The sequence below is a fragment of the Chlamydotis macqueenii genome, chromosome 17 (genome assembly GCF_036417535.1).
Source record: "Chlamydotis macqueenii isolate bChlMac1 chromosome 17, bChlMac1.mat, whole genome shotgun sequence".
In the NCBI taxonomy this organism is placed as follows: Eukaryota; Metazoa; Chordata; class Aves; order Otidiformes; family Otididae; genus Chlamydotis; species Chlamydotis macqueenii.
This window is the reverse complement of record NC_141572.1, coordinates 14,598,756-14,614,948: the sequence shown is the minus strand read 5'-3', so window position 1 is coordinate 14,614,948 and position 16,193 is coordinate 14,598,756. Positions and strand designations below refer to the sequence as shown.

General features: G+C 70.3%; 2 protein-coding genes across 3 annotated transcripts; both read left to right on the top strand.

The window, feature by feature from the left end:
* Positions 1-430: 430 nt before the first annotated feature.
* TBC1D10A (TBC1 domain family member 10A) lies at positions 431-10,349 on the top strand. 2 transcript variants are annotated; one of them, XM_086761096.1, is made up of 10 exons: positions 431-693; positions 3,660-3,759; positions 6,373-6,480; positions 6,650-6,756; positions 7,414-7,528; positions 7,782-7,847; positions 8,172-8,361; positions 8,683-8,837; positions 9,054-9,365; positions 10,031-10,349. In XM_086761096.1, the coding sequence occupies exons 1-10, from the start codon at positions 476-478 to the stop codon at positions 10,082-10,084; spliced, it is 1,425 nt and encodes a 474-aa protein (XP_086617222.1). In that variant the 5' UTR covers positions 431-475; the 3' UTR covers positions 10,085-10,349. The 2 variants fall into 2 exon arrangements, with proteins under 2 accessions (XP_086617222.1, XP_086617221.1); XM_086761095.1 differs by having other exon boundaries at positions 9,054-10,349.
* Positions 10,350-11,204: 855 nt separating this feature from the next.
* On the top strand, positions 11,205-15,432 carry CASTOR1 (cytosolic arginine sensor for mTORC1 subunit 1). The gene is made up of 9 exons (XM_086761531.1): positions 11,205-11,365; positions 11,450-11,520; positions 13,484-13,677; positions 13,792-13,924; positions 14,089-14,212; positions 14,694-14,807; positions 14,902-14,984; positions 15,064-15,158; positions 15,257-15,432. The coding sequence occupies exons 1-9, from the start codon at positions 11,253-11,255 to the stop codon at positions 15,320-15,322; spliced, it is 993 nt and encodes a 330-aa protein (XP_086617657.1). The 5' UTR covers positions 11,205-11,252; the 3' UTR covers positions 15,323-15,432.
* The last annotated feature ends 761 nt before the right edge of the window (positions 15,433-16,193 follow it).

The following is a 16,193-nucleotide window of genomic DNA, read 5'->3' as shown; positions in this document are numbered from 1 at the left end:
TGAAGGGAATAATGGGCACACCTTGGGCTGCGGAGCATCCCCCGACTGGAGCGTGCTTGGAAACGGGTGCTCCCAGTGCCCTGTCCCAGTATAAAACCAGTGCAACTGGGATTCAGCTCCAGCGAGCACACAGTGCAGCCCACTGGAGCCCCAGTGCGGTACCAGTGCGGTCCCAGTGCCACTGTAGTGCCACCCCAGTGCGGTCCCAGTGCAGGCCCACTCAGTGCCCAGCCCGCTCCCAGTATGGACCCGGCCCCCTCACTGGCACAGCCGGAGGGCGGGGACAAGCCCTGACAGACAGCTCCCTCCCGGCCTCTCGCCCAATCCCTTCCCGAGGCGGGCGATCCCCGTCTCCATCCTTGCGTCTGATTGGCGGAGAGGCCCGCTCCCGCCCAATGGCTGCGGCGGGGGGGCGTGGCCGCCGCCGTGGCCGCGGCATGGAGGAGCGGCCGGGCCGCCGCTGAGCCGCGCCGCCATGGCCAAGAGCCGCGGGGGCGGCGGGCCCCCTTCTCCCGCCGGCGGCCGCCACCACCCCCACCACAGCCTGTCCGGGACCCGCGAGAGCTTGGCCGAACCCGGCGGCGACGAGCTCAGCTCCCTCGGCTCCGATTCCGAGGTGAACGGCGGCGGCCCCGAGGAACGGCGCGTCGACAAATTCGGCTTCATCGTGGGCAGCCGCAGCGCCGAGGGGCCGTGAGTGGGGCCGGGGGGCGGGGGGGGCGGACGCCCACGCGTGTCGGGGCGCTGGGGGAGCCGCCCTGGGCCCGGCTGGAGCCGCTACCGGTGTCTCAACCCGCGCAGGGCCGGGCCGCGGGGCCTGGGCCGGGCGGGCAGCGGCTCCTCCCGCCCCGGGGGGGGGGGGGCGGTTTGTCCTGGGCCTTCGGGCCCTGGAAGAGCAGCGGCTCCCGGGGTGGGAGGTGGCAGCTGGGCCCGGGAGGGCGTCCCCGTTCCCCGAGGGGCTGGAATCCTCCCGGGGCGGCCACGCTGGCAGGAGCCTCCCCCCGCCCCGGTGTCGGTGTCACGGTCCGGTCCCCGGAGCCGCGGAGGCCGCAGCAGCAAAACCGGAGCTCCGAAAGCTGCTCCCGCTTCCCTCCGGCCCCCCTGCCTCGAGAGCGGGATCGCTGGGAGCTGCCAGCGCCGAGGCCTCCTCGCCCAGGTCAGCGTCTGGTCACCTCCAGGCCTCGTCTCCTCCGAGCGCCGGATTCCGGCGTATTTTTGGCCGCCGTCGTACGTTTGACCCATCCCGCCGGGGGAACCGGCACCGGTAACCGCCGGCCAAGGCGCCGTGGCGAGGAGGCGCTGGCTGGACCTCGCTCCGCAGAGGGAACCCTTGGAGGAAACAGGGTGACCGAAATCGGCTGCGAGCAGCCCGTGGCCGTGCCGGCCGACCCGAGGTGCTGGGCCCCAGGGCGGTGCCGGCACCCAGGAATGCGCTCCGGGCTGTCAGCGAGCTGGTTCAGCAGCGTGTTTGGTGTTTGCCTTGCTGGCCGCGGTTCTGCAGCGACGCCCGGAGAACCACCGGGGACAAGGGGTGGCAGCCCGCTCTGGTCCGGCTGGCACGTTGCTGGGAGCGGGTTCCCCTGCGGTTTGCCCGCCTGCGTGCTCTGGTGTCGGTTAGGCCCCGTGCCTCAGTTTCCCCGCCTAGCATTCCCCCGTTGTAAGGCTGCGGGCGTTGTGTGGTCGGCCTGCGGGGAGGCACGGCACTGGAGGTTTGTTGGCGCTGGGCAAGGCGCATCGTTCTGGGTGCATCCCTGCCCGCTGGGCTCGCGGCTCAGCGCCGTAGGAGCAGGGTGGCCTCTCCTCCCTAGGGTGCTGCGCCTCAGCCTGGCCACACACCGCATTTCGGGGACACCAGATGTCCCGGTTGTTGTCCCGATGGCTGTCCCTGTGTGTGCTTGGGGTCGATGTCCCTGGCCTGGGGGTTCAGCAGGCAATGACTCTCCCAGATGGAGTTCCGGGTGCTGGAGGCGTGGTGGCTGTGGTCGCTGGGGACCAAGCCTTCCTCGGGTGGCCCAGGGCTCAATCCTGCGCTCCCCAGGGCTTTTATCTGCTCCCCGTTTGTCCAGGAGCGGATAAACAGGAGTGTAGCATCTCCCTCCCTCCCTGGCTGTCAGAACTGGGATCCCTCTAACTGGGGAAGCACAGGGAGGGCAAACTGGGTGTCCCAGTGTCTGTGGAGGGTCTGGGAGCACTGGGAAGGGTGGAGCTGTAGGGTTGTTGCCTGTGGTGTGGGTGTGGAGGAGCACCCAGCCTGGGGTGCCTTCATGCCGTTCCCCCCAGCCTCGGCCATCCGAAATGCCTCCGGTCCTCCCTCTGTGCCCGCTGCCAAGCAGCCATCAGCTGGTAACAGCTTCCAGTCTGGGCTGGCCGGGCTCCAGCGGGCGCGCGGCCAGCTCCTGCATCCAGCGTCCAGCGCTCCCGAGCTTCCCACGCCTCGGAGAGCCCCGGCTCCTTCAGCAGCCCCAGCTCAAGGCCAGCGTTCCCTCCGTCCCCGTGGCAGGCTGCGCTGCCAGCCGTGCCCAGCCCGTGCTGAGGAGGGTGGGGTGGCTGCGCCAAGCCAAGCAGATCCCTTCGGAGAGGGTTTGCTCTCCGAAACAATCACGCTCGGCCCCGTCTGACCCGCTGCAGTGGGTGGGACGCAGCAGGGAAGGGCTGGGCAGGGAGCGAGGCGGTGTTGCCAGCTGGATGCGGCCCTGGGCTCTCCGTGCTGCTTGCTTTCCGCCTCCTATCGCGGAGAGATCCGGCAGAAAGCAGGGCCTGCGTGTCCTGCAGCAGGGCTGGGCGCTCACCTCCCCCCAAGGAATCCTCAGCGCTTGGACCACCATCCTTGGAAAGGATCCGGCCGCTCCTGGGATCGGCGGTGCCGCGGGGCGGCACGGAGCCGAGCCTGGGAAGGCGTTAGCTCTGCTGAAGTTGGCCTTTCTTCGCTGACAGCCCGAAGGAGCTCCCCTCAGCCCGGGACATGCACACCCGGGGCCTGGCCCAGCCGCGTGTCACCCCAGCTCCCTCCTGATAAAACGCCGAGGGTCTCCGGCGAGGGGTTGGAGGCTGCGGCGTCGGCTTCCCCCTGGCCGGCTTTGGCGTTGTGGCAGCGTCCCCGCCTGCCTCGGCAGGGTTAAATCACATTCCCGGGCCAGGCTGAGCCGTTGCTGGAAAACGCTCCCCTCCTTCCCAGGGGACCCCGGGCTCGGCGCCAGGCTTTTGGGGTGCCGCGCAGATGACGTGATGCTCACGGCCTCAGCTTTCTCCATCTGCAGCCAGCCCCCGTGGGGTGGATCCGACCTCGGTGCGCTCGGCTGATGGCTCTGGCCATCGGTGCGCCCCGGTTCCTCGCCTTCCGCGCCCCATCTCTCCGGGCACGGGTCCCCGGGGGCGCTCAGGCACGCGGTGGGTGCGGCGCAGGCTGCTCCTCAGAGGATTTGAACTGCTGAGGAGTTGGGGCTTGTGCCGGGGCGGTGACTTCACGGGTGGCGAGCGCTTCCGGCGGCGCCGAGCATCTGCCGCAACGCCGGCGCTCTCGAGCGTGTCCCGGCCGCGCTCCGCTCCTGGGGGAGGGCAGGCAGCCAGCCGGCCGTGGCGGGCACGGGGAGGGCTCTGCCATGCCAGGGGGTGCTTGGCACGGCGCTGACCGCCTTCTTCCCCCCATCCCCGTCCCGCAGGCTGGAGGAGGTGCCCTTGGAGGTGCTGCGGCAGCGGGAATCCAAGTGGCTGGATATGCTGAACAACTGGGACAAGTGGATGGCCAAAAAACACAAGAAGGTAAGTAAGCGACGGCCTTGTCCCCTGGGGCTGCCCCAGGACAGCTGCGCAGGCGACAGGAGGTGGCAGGGAGGGACGGCCGGGTGCGCTGGTGGCCCCTTGAGGCTTTGGGGCAGCCTGCGTGTCGCCGGGTCCCCGCAGACAGACGGGTGGCCTTTGGGGGATGCCGTGGGCTCGAGCGGGCACTTCCCTCCCCGTGAGGCTGCTCGTGGCGGGAGGGAAGCTGCAGCTTGCGAAGGCTGAGCCTGCGGCCCCCGAGCCAGCCCGCTCCTGCCCCCCACTGCTCCCTGCCAGGCTGGAGCCTGCCTAAGCCTTCCACGGGAACTGTTCGGTCGTGGAAACTTCTGATCTGAGCGTCTTGCAGACCAAAAAAAGCGCCGGGTAGGAGATGTTTGAGCCTGACGCACGTGACTGCTGGTCTACAAGCTGGGGTCCCTGGGAGACTGGCGGTGGCGTGTGCACCGGCTCCGTGGCTTGGTCCCCTGGCACTCCCTGACCTCCTGAGCCTGCCAGCGGGGCAGAGACGGGATGTGGCGAGGCCGCTGGCACGGGCTGGCCGTGCCCGAGAGCGGCCAAAGGGCTGCCGCCTCCTCCTCCTCCTCCTCCTCCTCCTCCCCCTCTGCTGGCAGAGCCTCCTGGCACCGCTCCGTGTGCTGCGCTCCCAGAGCGCCGTCCGCACTCAGTGCCTGGTGAGCGACGCAGGAATCCCTCATCTGTTTCTTGGCCGCTCGCAAAGGATTTGGGAGAGCTTTTCGGGACGCGGCAGGCGGGCGCTTTGTTCTACGGGCGGTTTCCGCCGCGCTCTGGCCGTGCCGCGGCGTGGCCTCCGGGCCCGGGTGAACGCTCCGACAGCCGTACGTCTGGCAGGGGAGCTCCCTCCCACTGAGGCTGAGCTCCCGGGGGGCTCCGTGGGGCTGATGTGCTCTGGGCCCTGTCCTGCAGTGAAAAATCCACGCCCAGAGCCTCTGAGGTCTGCTCTGGAGCGCTGCTCCGTGCCTGGAGCGCTGGGGCTGCTCAGGGAAGGGTGCCAGGCCTGGCCTGGGGTGCTGCTCTGGCAGGAGCCTGGCCGTTTCGGTGCGGGGCCACGCAGCGTGGTTCGGGCCCTGCCGCTTCGGAGAAGTTCCCTGTGCCTCTGAAAAAGCCCGGTGCTTTTCTGGCTGCCTTGCCTGGGCTTGGCTGATGGCCTGGGGATCTCCTGGGCCTGCTCCTGCCGGGCTCGCTCACACCTGCACCGCTCCAGGATCCCGAAACGCTCCCTCCCGCGCCGGCCTGGCCCACATCCCAGCGGAGCCGTGGCCCCGCAGTGCTGAGCCGTGCCAGTGCCGCGTGCCGGTCCTTGCCCTTTCCAGCCAGACCGAAGGAGGACAGGCGCGTGGGCAGCTCCCACCGTGCTCCGGCTGCTCTTTGCCTTCAGCATCCCTCAGCCCAGATGTGCTGCCAATTCCCTGGAAGGGCACGCTGGGATCCCGGGGGCCGGCTACCCCCAGCACAGGGGTGATGGCAGGACCCGGCACAGAGCCGAGCGGACGAGATGCTGCACCGCGTGGCCTTGGCCGCGCGGAGCCTGGCCAGCTGGAGGGGCTGCCGAACCGAAACCCAGCGAGGCGGCTTCCTTCCTGGCAGCTTCGCCAGCAGGAAGGGGAGCCGGCTCGAAAAGGGAGCTGTCAGCAGGAGCGGAGCTGCCCGCAGCCGCCCTGGGCATCGCCCGCTGCGTTTCCTGCAGCGCGAAGGCCCCGCGGGGCTGGGGACGTGCCCGGGTAAACAAGCAGCGCTGCGTGAGGGAGCAGCAAACCCTCCCAGGGACCTGGCGTTGCCGCAGCGCTGGGCCGGGCTGGTTGGAAACGCCGCCGCCTGCTCCCCAGTTACACTGGCAAACTGGGAAAAGGAGCTCTGGGCAGGCGGGAGAGGCCCGGGGAGGCTTTGGGAGCTGCCGGCCGCGGCTCGCGGAGCCCTGGCATGGCTCCGGCAGTTGGCGTGTGCCACCTGAGCGGGGACTGGGAGGCCGTGTGGGGATTTTGCAGGGTTTTATGTGGGGGAACTGCTGGAAGCAGCGGTTTCGTGGGGGCGCTGGCCGAGGGCCGTGGGGAGCTGGTGCTGCTGCTTCCCCAGGCGCGGGACCAGTGGGGGTCTGTGGTTTTGGTGGGTGCTGGCAGCAGCAGTTCAGCCGGCTCAGCTCCCTGCTGTGGGGTGGGTACCAGTGGGCGCCGCCCCAGCAGGACTTTGGTCCTGGCCAGTGCCCTGTGCCGAGGAAACTGGGGCTGACGGCGGGCGCGGAGCCGAGCCCAGGCCTGCCCTTGCGCCCAGGGTGAGCGGGCAGGCAGGCTGAGGCGCTCGGCCGGGCACACCTCCCTCCTCTCCGTGCCCCTGCGGGTGCGCAGGAGGGCTGGGGGCCAGGGAGCCCCCCGCTCCATCCCCGGTGCTTCCCGTGGGCCATGCCGGGGGGCTGGGCACCCTGACCGTGGGCTGTGGGGACGCATCCCCTTGGACGGGGAGGCAGCAGGGGACCAGCCTGCGACCGTGGCACTGGGCCTGGCTCCCCTCTCGCCCCAGGGGCCTCCTTGCTCCCCACTGCTCTCTGATTTGTCCCCGTGACGGCTGCGTCTCTCCCCGCAGATCCGGCTGCGGTGCCAGAAGGGGATCCCGCCGTCGCTGCGGGGCCGTGCCTGGCAGTACCTCTCCGGGAGCAAGGTCAAGTTGGAGCAGAACATGGGCAAGTTTGACGTGAGTGCTGCCAAGGAGGAGGCATCTGTTGGGGTCCCACATGCTGCTTGTTCCCACTGTGGGGGTGTCATGTCCAGCCCCACGGCTGCTCCGCCGGTTTCCTTGGGCTCGCTGGGGCTGGCGCTGTGCCGGTGTGAGGTGTTGCTCACCCCAACCCTCTCCTCCCCAGGAACTGGATCTCCTCCCGGGGGAACCGAAGTGGCTGGATGTGATCGAGCGGGATCTCCATCGGCAGTTCCCCTTCCACGAGATGTTCGTCTCGCGTGGAGGCCACGGGTAAGCGGAGCTACCACGTGTCCGCTCCTCGGCAACCAGCGCTATGGGGTGCGCGCTGTCTGTCCTAGCTCACCGACCCACACGTGTCCCCCACGTGTCCCCCTCTGTCCTTACACCCCAAGCTTGCAGGGTGTCCAGACGTGGGCTGGAAACAGGATGGCTTCCCAGGAGCTTGCTGTGTGTGTTGCAGCCCTCAGCCCTCTGACACCCAGAGGGGTGGGAATTGCCGTGGCAGGAGGGCAGAGGGAGGAGGTGGCTGGTTGTGGCCCTCGTTCCACCAGGGAAATGCTGTTCCCCGTGTGTCAGGGAGCATCTGTGCCACCGTGTGTAGCCAGGTCCCTGCCCGCCCACGGCTCGCCCTGAGCCAGCATCCCTGGGAGGTGACATCTCCCTGCCTCGCTGCTCGGATCTGGGCAGGATGAGGCCTCTGCGGGCAGAGCTTCCCAGAGCAGAGCCGTGGTTATCGTGTCCCGTCACCCTGGGTTTGTCTGGAAGAGGGATTCCAGCCAGGGACTGACCCAAGCTCGTGGGGAAAAGCCGTGGCAGGCGGCTGGCCTGTGGTGCCGGATTCCCACGCGATGCCCGGTGCACGGGGGAGGCTGCTGGGCCGTGTCCATGCCCTCTCTCCACCTCTCCCTCTGCGGGGTGTCTCCGCAGGCAGCAGGACCTGTTTCGGGTGCTTAAGGCATACACGCTGTACCGTCCGGAGGAGGGCTACTGCCAGGCCCAGGCCCCCATTGCCGCCGTCCTGCTCATGCACATGCCGGCCGAGGTACGAGCACGCGGCCGGGAGGGCGGGGAGAGCCAGCGTCCAAAGGGTGAGAGGGTGCGGGTCGCTTTGGGGCGGTGCTGGCGGGCGCAGTGCTCGACTCACGGCACCCCTGTACCCCAAAGCTCGGCTGGCGCACCCCCCGGAGCGCTCTGCCTCCTCCTATCAGCTCCCTTGGTTGCAGGGAGCAGGGTGGGGGCTGCGGGGACGTCCCTGGGGACCCCTGGGTGCTGAGCCGCTGTCCCTTGGCTTGCAGCAAGCGTTCTGGTGCCTGGTGCAGATCTGCGAGAAGTACCTCCCCGGCTACTACAGCGAGAAGCTGGTGAGTGAAGGCTCCGCGGTGCCTGTGGCGGCAGCGGGGACCTGTGACGGCTCCAGGCTGAACGCTCCCCCAGCTCCTCACCCCGGAGAAAGGAAGGAGCTTGGGGAGATCCTGGGTGCTCCCACGGTCTCCGTGTTGTGCCGTAGCCCCCCGGGAGCATCCCGCAGTCAGGAATGGGGGGGGGGTGCTCAGCGTAGCTTCTGCTCCGTAGCCAGGTCTGGAGGGTGGGCTGCTCCACCCCGGGAGCAGGCGCTGTGGGGAGCTGACCCCGGGGCTGGGCTGGGCGCGAGGCGCTGACGGGGGCTCCCGATGCCGTCTCTGCAGGAGGCCATTCAGCTGGATGGGCAGATCCTCTTCTCGCTGCTGCACAAGGTGTCGCCCGTGGCCTACAAGCACCTGAGCAAGCAGAAGATCGATCCCATCCTCTACATGACGGAGTGGTTCATGTGCGCCTTCTCCCGCACGCTGCCCTGGAGCTCCGTCCTGCGCGTCTGGGACATGTTCTTCTGCGAAGGTAGGAGCTCCCTGCCCTCCTCCTCCTGGAGCGGCCGGCCGCAGTCCCTGCGGTGTGTGGACGGCGCTCGGGGCTGCGGCAGGAGCGCTGCCGTGGCTGCTGGCCGGTGCCTGGCGCTTGGGACCTGTTGTAGGGCCGATGTGGGGCAGCTGCGTGCCTGGGGAGGACACTGGCCTCTTTTCCTGGGGGTCAGAGGACACGTGCATCCCAAATGCACCCTTGCCCCTGTCCTGACCGCTGGTGCCCCGCAGCATCTCAGGGACATAGTGGCAGCGTCACCCTGACAGCCGGGCGCTCGCTGCCTCACCTCTCCGCTCGCAGGGGTGAAGATCATCTTCCGGGTGGGCCTCGTGCTGCTCAAACACACGCTGGGCTCCTCCGACAAGCTCAAGTCCTGCCAGGGCCAGTACGAGACCATGGAGCGGCTGCGGGCCCTCAGCCCCAAAATCATGCAGGAGACCTTCCTGGTGCAGGAGGTGAGGTGCTGGGGGCGAGGCTGGGGGCCCAGTGCCACCCAGTTGGACTGGGCCCCCCTGGGTGGGCAGAGCTGGCCTGGCACGGGGGCACTCCCCAAAAGGCTTGGATTTGGGGTTGCCCCTGCCCCGGGGGGGGGTTATCCCGCGCCCTGCCCTGGTGCGCTGGGGTGCCACCGCCGGGGGACGATGCTGACGGCACCAGTCTGTCCCCCGCAGGTCATCGAGCTGCCGGTGACGGAGCGTCAGATCGAGCGGGAGCACCTGATCCAGCTGAAGAAGTGGCGGGAGACGCACGGGGAGCTGCAGTGCAAGTCCCCCCCGCGCCTGCACGGCGCCAAGGCCATCAGCGAGGCCGAGCCCCCCACCCACAAGGCGCTGGAGCCCGTCCCCTCCATCATCGTCCCCCCCGGGCCTGCCCCAGTGCCCAAAGCCCGCAAGAGCAAGGAGAAGAACCGCGAAAAGGGCCCGGCCAGCCCCTCCGAGGGCAACGGGGCGCCCGGCACCACCCGGGAGCTGCTGCACCCCCAGGTCTCCCCCCACCACCAGTCCAAGGAGAGCCTGACCTCCCGCGAGAGCGAGGACACGTACTTGTAGGGCCACCGCGCCGCTGGGGCCGCAGCCGGGGCGCCCGGGCTCAGCTGGGCTGCGCACGGACCCGGGCTCCAGGACGCTGACGGGGGGCTGTGCGTGGGGGGGGGGACAGGTGTGGCTCCCTGGGGACGCTGTAGAGCCAAGGGGCGCCCGCTCGGGGGGCAGCTCGAAGCCGGTGGGCATCCATGGGAGCTCGGCCAGGTGTGGCGGCCGCAGGGGCCACCGTCGGGCCGCGCTGGGTGGCCGCCCTGGCAGGGTGCTGGCACTGCGAGCGGTGGGAGCCCGGGCGGGGGCTGGCTGAGCCGCCCCAGCTCCCTCCCCACGGCTCGGGGTGGCGGGCTGCCCCCCATGCCCTTCTCCCCGGCCCCGTCGCACCCAGCATCCCTCCCGTAACCCCCCCACCCTCCTGCGCCCACCGGGCAGCCCCAAACCCAGTTCCTGAGCACTGGCGCCTGGCGCAGGGGGACTGGGAGTACGCGAGGAGCGGGGGGCACCCCTTGCCCCCCTCCTCTTTATCTAGTGAGGATATATCGAGCTGTAGCCCTGTATCTAGTACCGAATTTACCTACTCACTGAGCCTATTTATTATTCCTCCGTGGCAGTTAGCGTCGCAGGCCGGGACCGCGGTGGGACGCGCCGGAGGCAGCGGGATTTGATGCCAGACCACGACCGCGGGGCTAAAGCCCCCCCCTCACCCCGTCCCCGGGGGTCCCTGCAGCTTGTGGGGGAGCGTCCCCCCTGCTGCCCGCCCCGAGGCCTTGGCGGAGGTGAGCCGGGGTGGGCGAGCGGGCGCTCCCCGCTTGCGGGGTCCCCTCTCTTTCCCCCCTGCCCTCCCTGAGGGTTGGGGGCGGCTTTGTAAAATAAAAGCGGGGAAAAACAGTTTTGTACAAAGGGGTAAATAAAGCAGGATTGTGTAAAGGCGCAGCGCCTGCGGCTCCCCCCGTTTCTTCCTGTTGCCCTCCGCTGCGCGGGTGCAGGGGGGTGCATGGGACAGGGGGGTCACCTCCCCCCTCCTGCGCTCCCTTGGGTGATCCCGTCCCAGGAGGCGGGGGGGGTGCTGTGGTGGGGCAGTGCTGTCCCCAGTCCTGCTGCCTGTCACCGCCCTGGCCGAGGGTGGCCGAGCCTCAGCCGGCCTCGCCCTGCCCCGGGGTTGCCCCGGTTTGAAGCGTAAACGGGAGGGCGCTGAGACCTGCCCCAGCTTGTGACGCTGGTGGTGGCTGCCAGGCCTTGGGGTGTCGGGAAGGGGGGGGGCGGGGGTGCCACCGGGCAAGCTGCCCCTCCCGGCACCCCTCTCCCAATGTCACAGCTCCCGTGGCCGAACGGAGCCGGGACACCCCTAATTTCTCCCCCCAGCTCAGTTTTTCCATGCGCAAAATGGTGCCCAGGCCTCGGGCTTCCCTCCCTCCCTCCCCGTGCTTCCTGCGGGACGGAATTCTGCCGAACCCCCTTGCCCCCCCCCAAAAAACCCTTCCTCCCCCCAAAACCCCCCTTTTCCCAGGGGCTGGCTGCAGGACAGCGCCTGTTCGTGCTCTGGGGGTGTCGCCGCCCCCCTCCCACCCCCAAAACCTCGGGCCGGTTTCTCGGGGGCTCGGTCCCAGCAGCCGCTGGATTTGGGGCGGGGATTTGGGGTCCCTAGTGGGTCCCAGCCCCGGCCTGACTGGTGCTGCCAGCTGGGGGGCTGGCTCCGCTTGAGTCCCCCCCCCACCCTCCCGAGGCTCCGGGGCCGGGTCCCGTGGGCGGTCCGACCGGTCGCCCCTCCCGCGGGCCGGGGCGGGCCCGGCGCCGCCTGTCGGAGCGGCGGGAGCCGGTGCGGGGCCGGCCGCCATGGACCTGCACATCCTGGAGCACCGGGTGCGGGTGCTGAGCCTGGCCCGCCGCGGGCTCTGGCTCTACACCCACCCGCTGCTCAAGCTGCTCTTCCTGCCCCAGCGCTGCAGGTACCGGCCTTCCTCCTCCTCCTCCTCCTCCTCCTCCTCCGCATCCCTCCCGCGCTCCCCGACCCCGTCCGGTTTCTCCTTCAGGTGCAAGTTCTTCAGCCTGACGGAGACCCCCGAGGACTACACCATCATGCTGGACGAGGAAGGCTTCAAAGGTACGGGCGTGGCGGTTCCGCGGCCGCCCCGGCCCTCCTAGGCTGGGCTGGCATCGCAGGCGCGAGTTGTGCGCGTTCTCAGCCTCGCCGAGTGCAGCGACATTCCGGGCCTGGGCCGTGGGGAGCGAGTCCCGGCTTGGAGCCAGGCTCCTTCCGTACGTGCCCATCCCCGCGGCGCTTGCGTTGGGGCTGTGCCGGCTTGCCCGGCTGACGCTCGCCCAAGGCAGCTGCTTCGCCCCAACGACCCCCTCCCAGGCAGAGCCGCCTCTCCGCCGGCTCGTGGAGCCCTGCGCCAGCCGAAAGCCCGGCTGCTGGGGTCCCGGTCCGCGCCGGGTGCTGCTGCCGGACCCTCTGCCATTGTTGCCTTGGCCGCGTTCGCCTCGGCCCGCTGCCCGGCGAAGCGCCAGCCCGCGCTTGGGCAGAGCGGGGCCGATTCGGCGCCCACGCAGGCTGGCAGGGGCGAGCCCTGACAGCAGGGACCGACTTTTGGGGTGTCCCGCGAGGCACTGAGCCCCGCCAGGCCGTCCCCCCCTCCCTGGGAGGTGTCATCGGGTGGCGTCCCCGCTGCCGGTGACCCAGCGTGTGCCCTCAGCGCCAGCCCCGCCGCGGGGACCGACCCGACGGGCTGTGCCGGTGGGGCCGGATCCTGTCCTGGCTGCCCCGCGTCCCCGCCTTCGCGCGCCGAGGCCGCGGGAGCCGGCCGTGCTGTATCGCCTTGGACGTGCCCCAGGGAGCAAGGGTCAGCGGCCACGGGGCGCTGGCCGCCCAAATCCAGCTCCCGCCATCCCGCCCCGGCCCTTCGCTTCGGGAAGGGGCTGCGGGGCCGGGTTCTCCCCCCCCCCGACTCCCCGAGCCCGCTCCCCAGCGCAGAGCTGGAGCCGTTCCCCGCGCATTGTTTTATTTTGGGGCCTGCGGACAAATATTCCTTGATCCCGAGGGGAGGGCGGGAAACGGCGAACAATGGTCCGGCGAGCGATGGCCCCGCTGCGCCCGGGCTGGGGGGCTGCCAGCGTCCCCCCGCTGCGGGGCCGGGGCGGGGACCCCCGTTCTCCCCACGGGGATCCGGATTCAGGCCCTGGTGGCACGGGGACAGCGGGGTCCCCCGGGCGCGCTCGCGGCCTCGCCCAGGGTGGCGTTGAAAAGCGATTAAGGGGCGAGCGCTGGGCCGGGTCCCCGCGTCCCCGCCTGCGTCCCCCCAGCTCCGGCCCCAGCGCTCGGCCCTGCGCCCGAGCTGAGGCTGCTCTGGCGCTTCCTGCGCAGGAACAGGCGCTGGAAACGCCCGCCGAGGCCCCCGGATCCGGCCCCGCTCCCACCCTGCCCTGAGCCGCGGTTCGGGAGCGGGGCGTGGAACCCAGCCATAGGTGCCGGACCCCTCCCTGGGGCAACCTGCCCTCCGCCACTGGTGTGATGAGTTTGCCTTCTCAGCCGGGCTGGGATGCCGGTGTGGGGTCGTCTCCCATGGATGCCACTGGGTGGGGGGGAGTGGTTTGGGGACCCCTTGGGTGCCCATCCCACCCTGTGTGGGGGTGTCAGGGAAGGGGGGGGGTTCCCCGGGTGAGTCTGGGGGCACCCCATTGGTGCCAGCCCCAGGCAGGGGGGTGGGAGTGGCGAGGGGGGGACACGAGGCGGCGCAGCCCCCGTCCCCTCCATCCCAGCCAGCACGCACCCTCCCTGCCCGCAAAAGCACCTTTTTGGGAACCTTTTTTCGTAACCCTGGCCCCGCGGCCTGAATTCAGACCTGGAGCAGCTGAGCCCTGTCTGACTCGTTCCACTTGTGGACGGGGCTGGTCTGGACCCCCCCTCCCATCCCCAAAATGAGCATCTCCAGCTCCACACCCTGGCTCCGCCGGGCCAGCTCGGCCGTGCGCCGCGCGGGGCCTGAGCCGGTGCGAGCCCTGCGGTGTCGGGCGCCGTTCGGCTGCGCCGAGCCCCGGTGCCTCAGTTTCCCCTTGTCCCCGCGCAGAGCTGCCGCCCTCCGAGTTCATGCAGGTGGCCGACTCGACGTGGCTGGTGCTCAGCGTCGTCTCCAACGGCCGCGAGGCCTCCGGCTGCCAGGCCACCGGCGTCACCAAGATCGCCCGCTCCGTCATCGCGCCGCTGGCCGAGCACCACGTCTCTGTCTTGATGCTCTCCACCTACCAGACCGACTTCATCCTGGTGAGCGCCGGCGATGCGGGGTGGGCGCCGGTGGCTCCCGAGGGGGCTGCGGGGTGAGGGTGGGGTGGGAGGCGGGGGTGAGGGTGCTGGGCCCCATCCCGCGCCCCGCGCCAGGTGCGGGAGCGGGACCTGCCGGTGGTGATCCGCACGCTAGCGGGGGAGTTCGACATCTACAAGGAGGAGAGCGGCGAGCGCGTCCCCGTCACCTGCGACGACGTCAGCAACGGCTTCCTCAAGCCCAGGGCGGGTGAGTGGCGCCCGGTCCCGCGTCCCCCGGGGCCACCCGGTCCCCGCTGGGATGCTCCAGCGCCCACGGGTGTTGCGGTGGCCACGGGGTGGCACTGTCCCCAAGCTGTCCCCAAAGCTGATGGGTGGCTTCTCCTCCGCACCCCGACCCACCCCCCCTGCCAGCCGCCAGCCCCACGCTGCACCCCGTGCAGAGCCCCCAGACCCGCTTCTGCGTCCTGACCGTGGCCCCCGACACGCTGCCCGCCATCGCCACCGTGCTCATCGACGTCCTCTTCTACTCCCACAGGTGGGTCCGGGGCGACGGGGGGACGGCCACGGCCCCTCGCCCGCTGCCACCCGAACCACGGTGACCTGTGTCCCCCCACCCTCCCCTTGCTCCCAGTTGCTTTTCAAGCCCTGGGTGCGTTTTGCGAACTGGTTTTGCCCTCCCAAGCGTTCTGGGGGTCCCGCTGCCCGCGCGGGTGCCACCCGAGGTGACCCAGGGGACGGCCCCCCCGTCGCAGCAAAGCCCCAGGGAGGGTGGGTTACAAAAGGCCGCTGGGAACGGCGCTGGGGCACGAGGGCGCTCCCAGCCGCGACGTCCCGTGTCCCCCGGGATGAGGTCCCTCCGGGAACGCCCCGAAACCCGTCTCACCCGTCCGGCGTGTGGACGGGCAGCACCCGCTCCCCCCGTGGCACCCCCACCCGCTGCCCGAAGACGCTTGGCACCGCCACCAAGCCCTTCCCCTCCCGATTTCGGGGATCGTCACCCCCTCCCCGCTCCGCAGCCCCCCGCGGGAGGCCGGCGCTGGCAGCCAGGACCTCGACTCCATCACCTTCTTCGCCTTCTCCCTCATTGAGGGCTACATCTCCATCGTGATGGACGCCGAAACCCAGAAGCGGTGGGTGCCGTCTGGCCGTCCCCAGGGCTGGGGGCTCCAGGACGGGGCGGGGGGGTCACACCCTGACCCCTCCCCCCCCCCCCAATTCTCTCAGCTTCCCCAGTGACCTCCTGCTGACCAGTTCGACGGGGGAGCTGTGGCGGATGGTGCGGATCGGCGGGCAGCCCCTCGGTTTCGGTGAGCGCGGTGGCCATGGCGGCCGTGTCCCCCCCACCCCGTGCCGGCCCCCCGGCGCTCAGCCCTTTCGCGTCCCCAGACGAGTGCGGCATCGTGGCGCAGATCGCCGAGCCGCTGGCCGCCGCCGACATTTCGGCGTATTACATCAGCACCTTCAATTTCGATCACGCCCTGGTGAGCCCCCCTCCCTCCCCGGCGCCCCGCCGCCCTTCGGGGTGTCCCCTTCGCGGACGGGGGCGGGGGGGTGACACCCGCTCTGCGTCCCCCGGCAGGTCCCCGAAGACGGCATCGCCGAGGTCATCCAGCTGCTGCGGCAGCGCCAGGAGAGCGGCAGATAGCGGCCGGCGGCCCCCACGCCGGTGGGCACGCGCGCTGGCACGGTGGGCTCCCCCCTTTCCCCCCCCCCACCCCCATATTCGGGTTTTTTTTTTTTTTAATTTTAACTCTTCCCCCGTGGAGCCGGGTGCGCTGCCTGCGGGGGACGTGGGGGCACGGTGGGCGTCGGGGAGACGGTGGCCTGGTGGCAGTGGGACGCTGTGGGAGAAGCGGGGGGCAGCCCCAGCCACAGCCCCCCGCCAGGAGAGTGGGTGTCCCCGTGGGGGGGACGTGGCGGTGGAGGGGGGACACACACCAGAGAGCGGTGATGTGGCACCGGGGGTGACAGCCCTGGGCTGGCGGGACGTGTCCCCACGCCCTGCGCGTGTCCCTGTGGGGGGGTCCCCTGGGGTGGAGGGGGGTGGTCGTGGTGCTCTGGGGGGTGGTGCTTCTTCCCTGGCACCCAAAAATCTCCGCCAAAAATCCCCCACGCCCCTGCCTGGGCTGTGGTGTATGGGGGGGACACACACGGTGCTGACCCGCCAGCTCCCCGGGTTGTATTTTCAGACGGTTTTTAATAAAAAATCCAATTATTTTTATTTCCACCTGGCGCCGGGTGGGATGTGACAGGGGCGCGGGGCCCCCCCCCGTGTCCCCACCAAAAGTGACCAGGACGGGGCCACCTGTTCCGGGTGAAAAAGGGGCCGAGGCTGCACCCCCCAGCCCTGGGGAAACTGAGGCAGCCGCGCTGCGTCGACGAGCGAGCCTCGGCAGCGCTGGGGCCGGCGGGCGGAGGCGTCTCTGCTCCCGTCCCCTCCCCAAAAACCGGTGCCCCCGTGCGCCAAACAGGGACCGTGCCCCCGTCCCGGCCGTGTCCTCCCGAGAGCCGCCGGG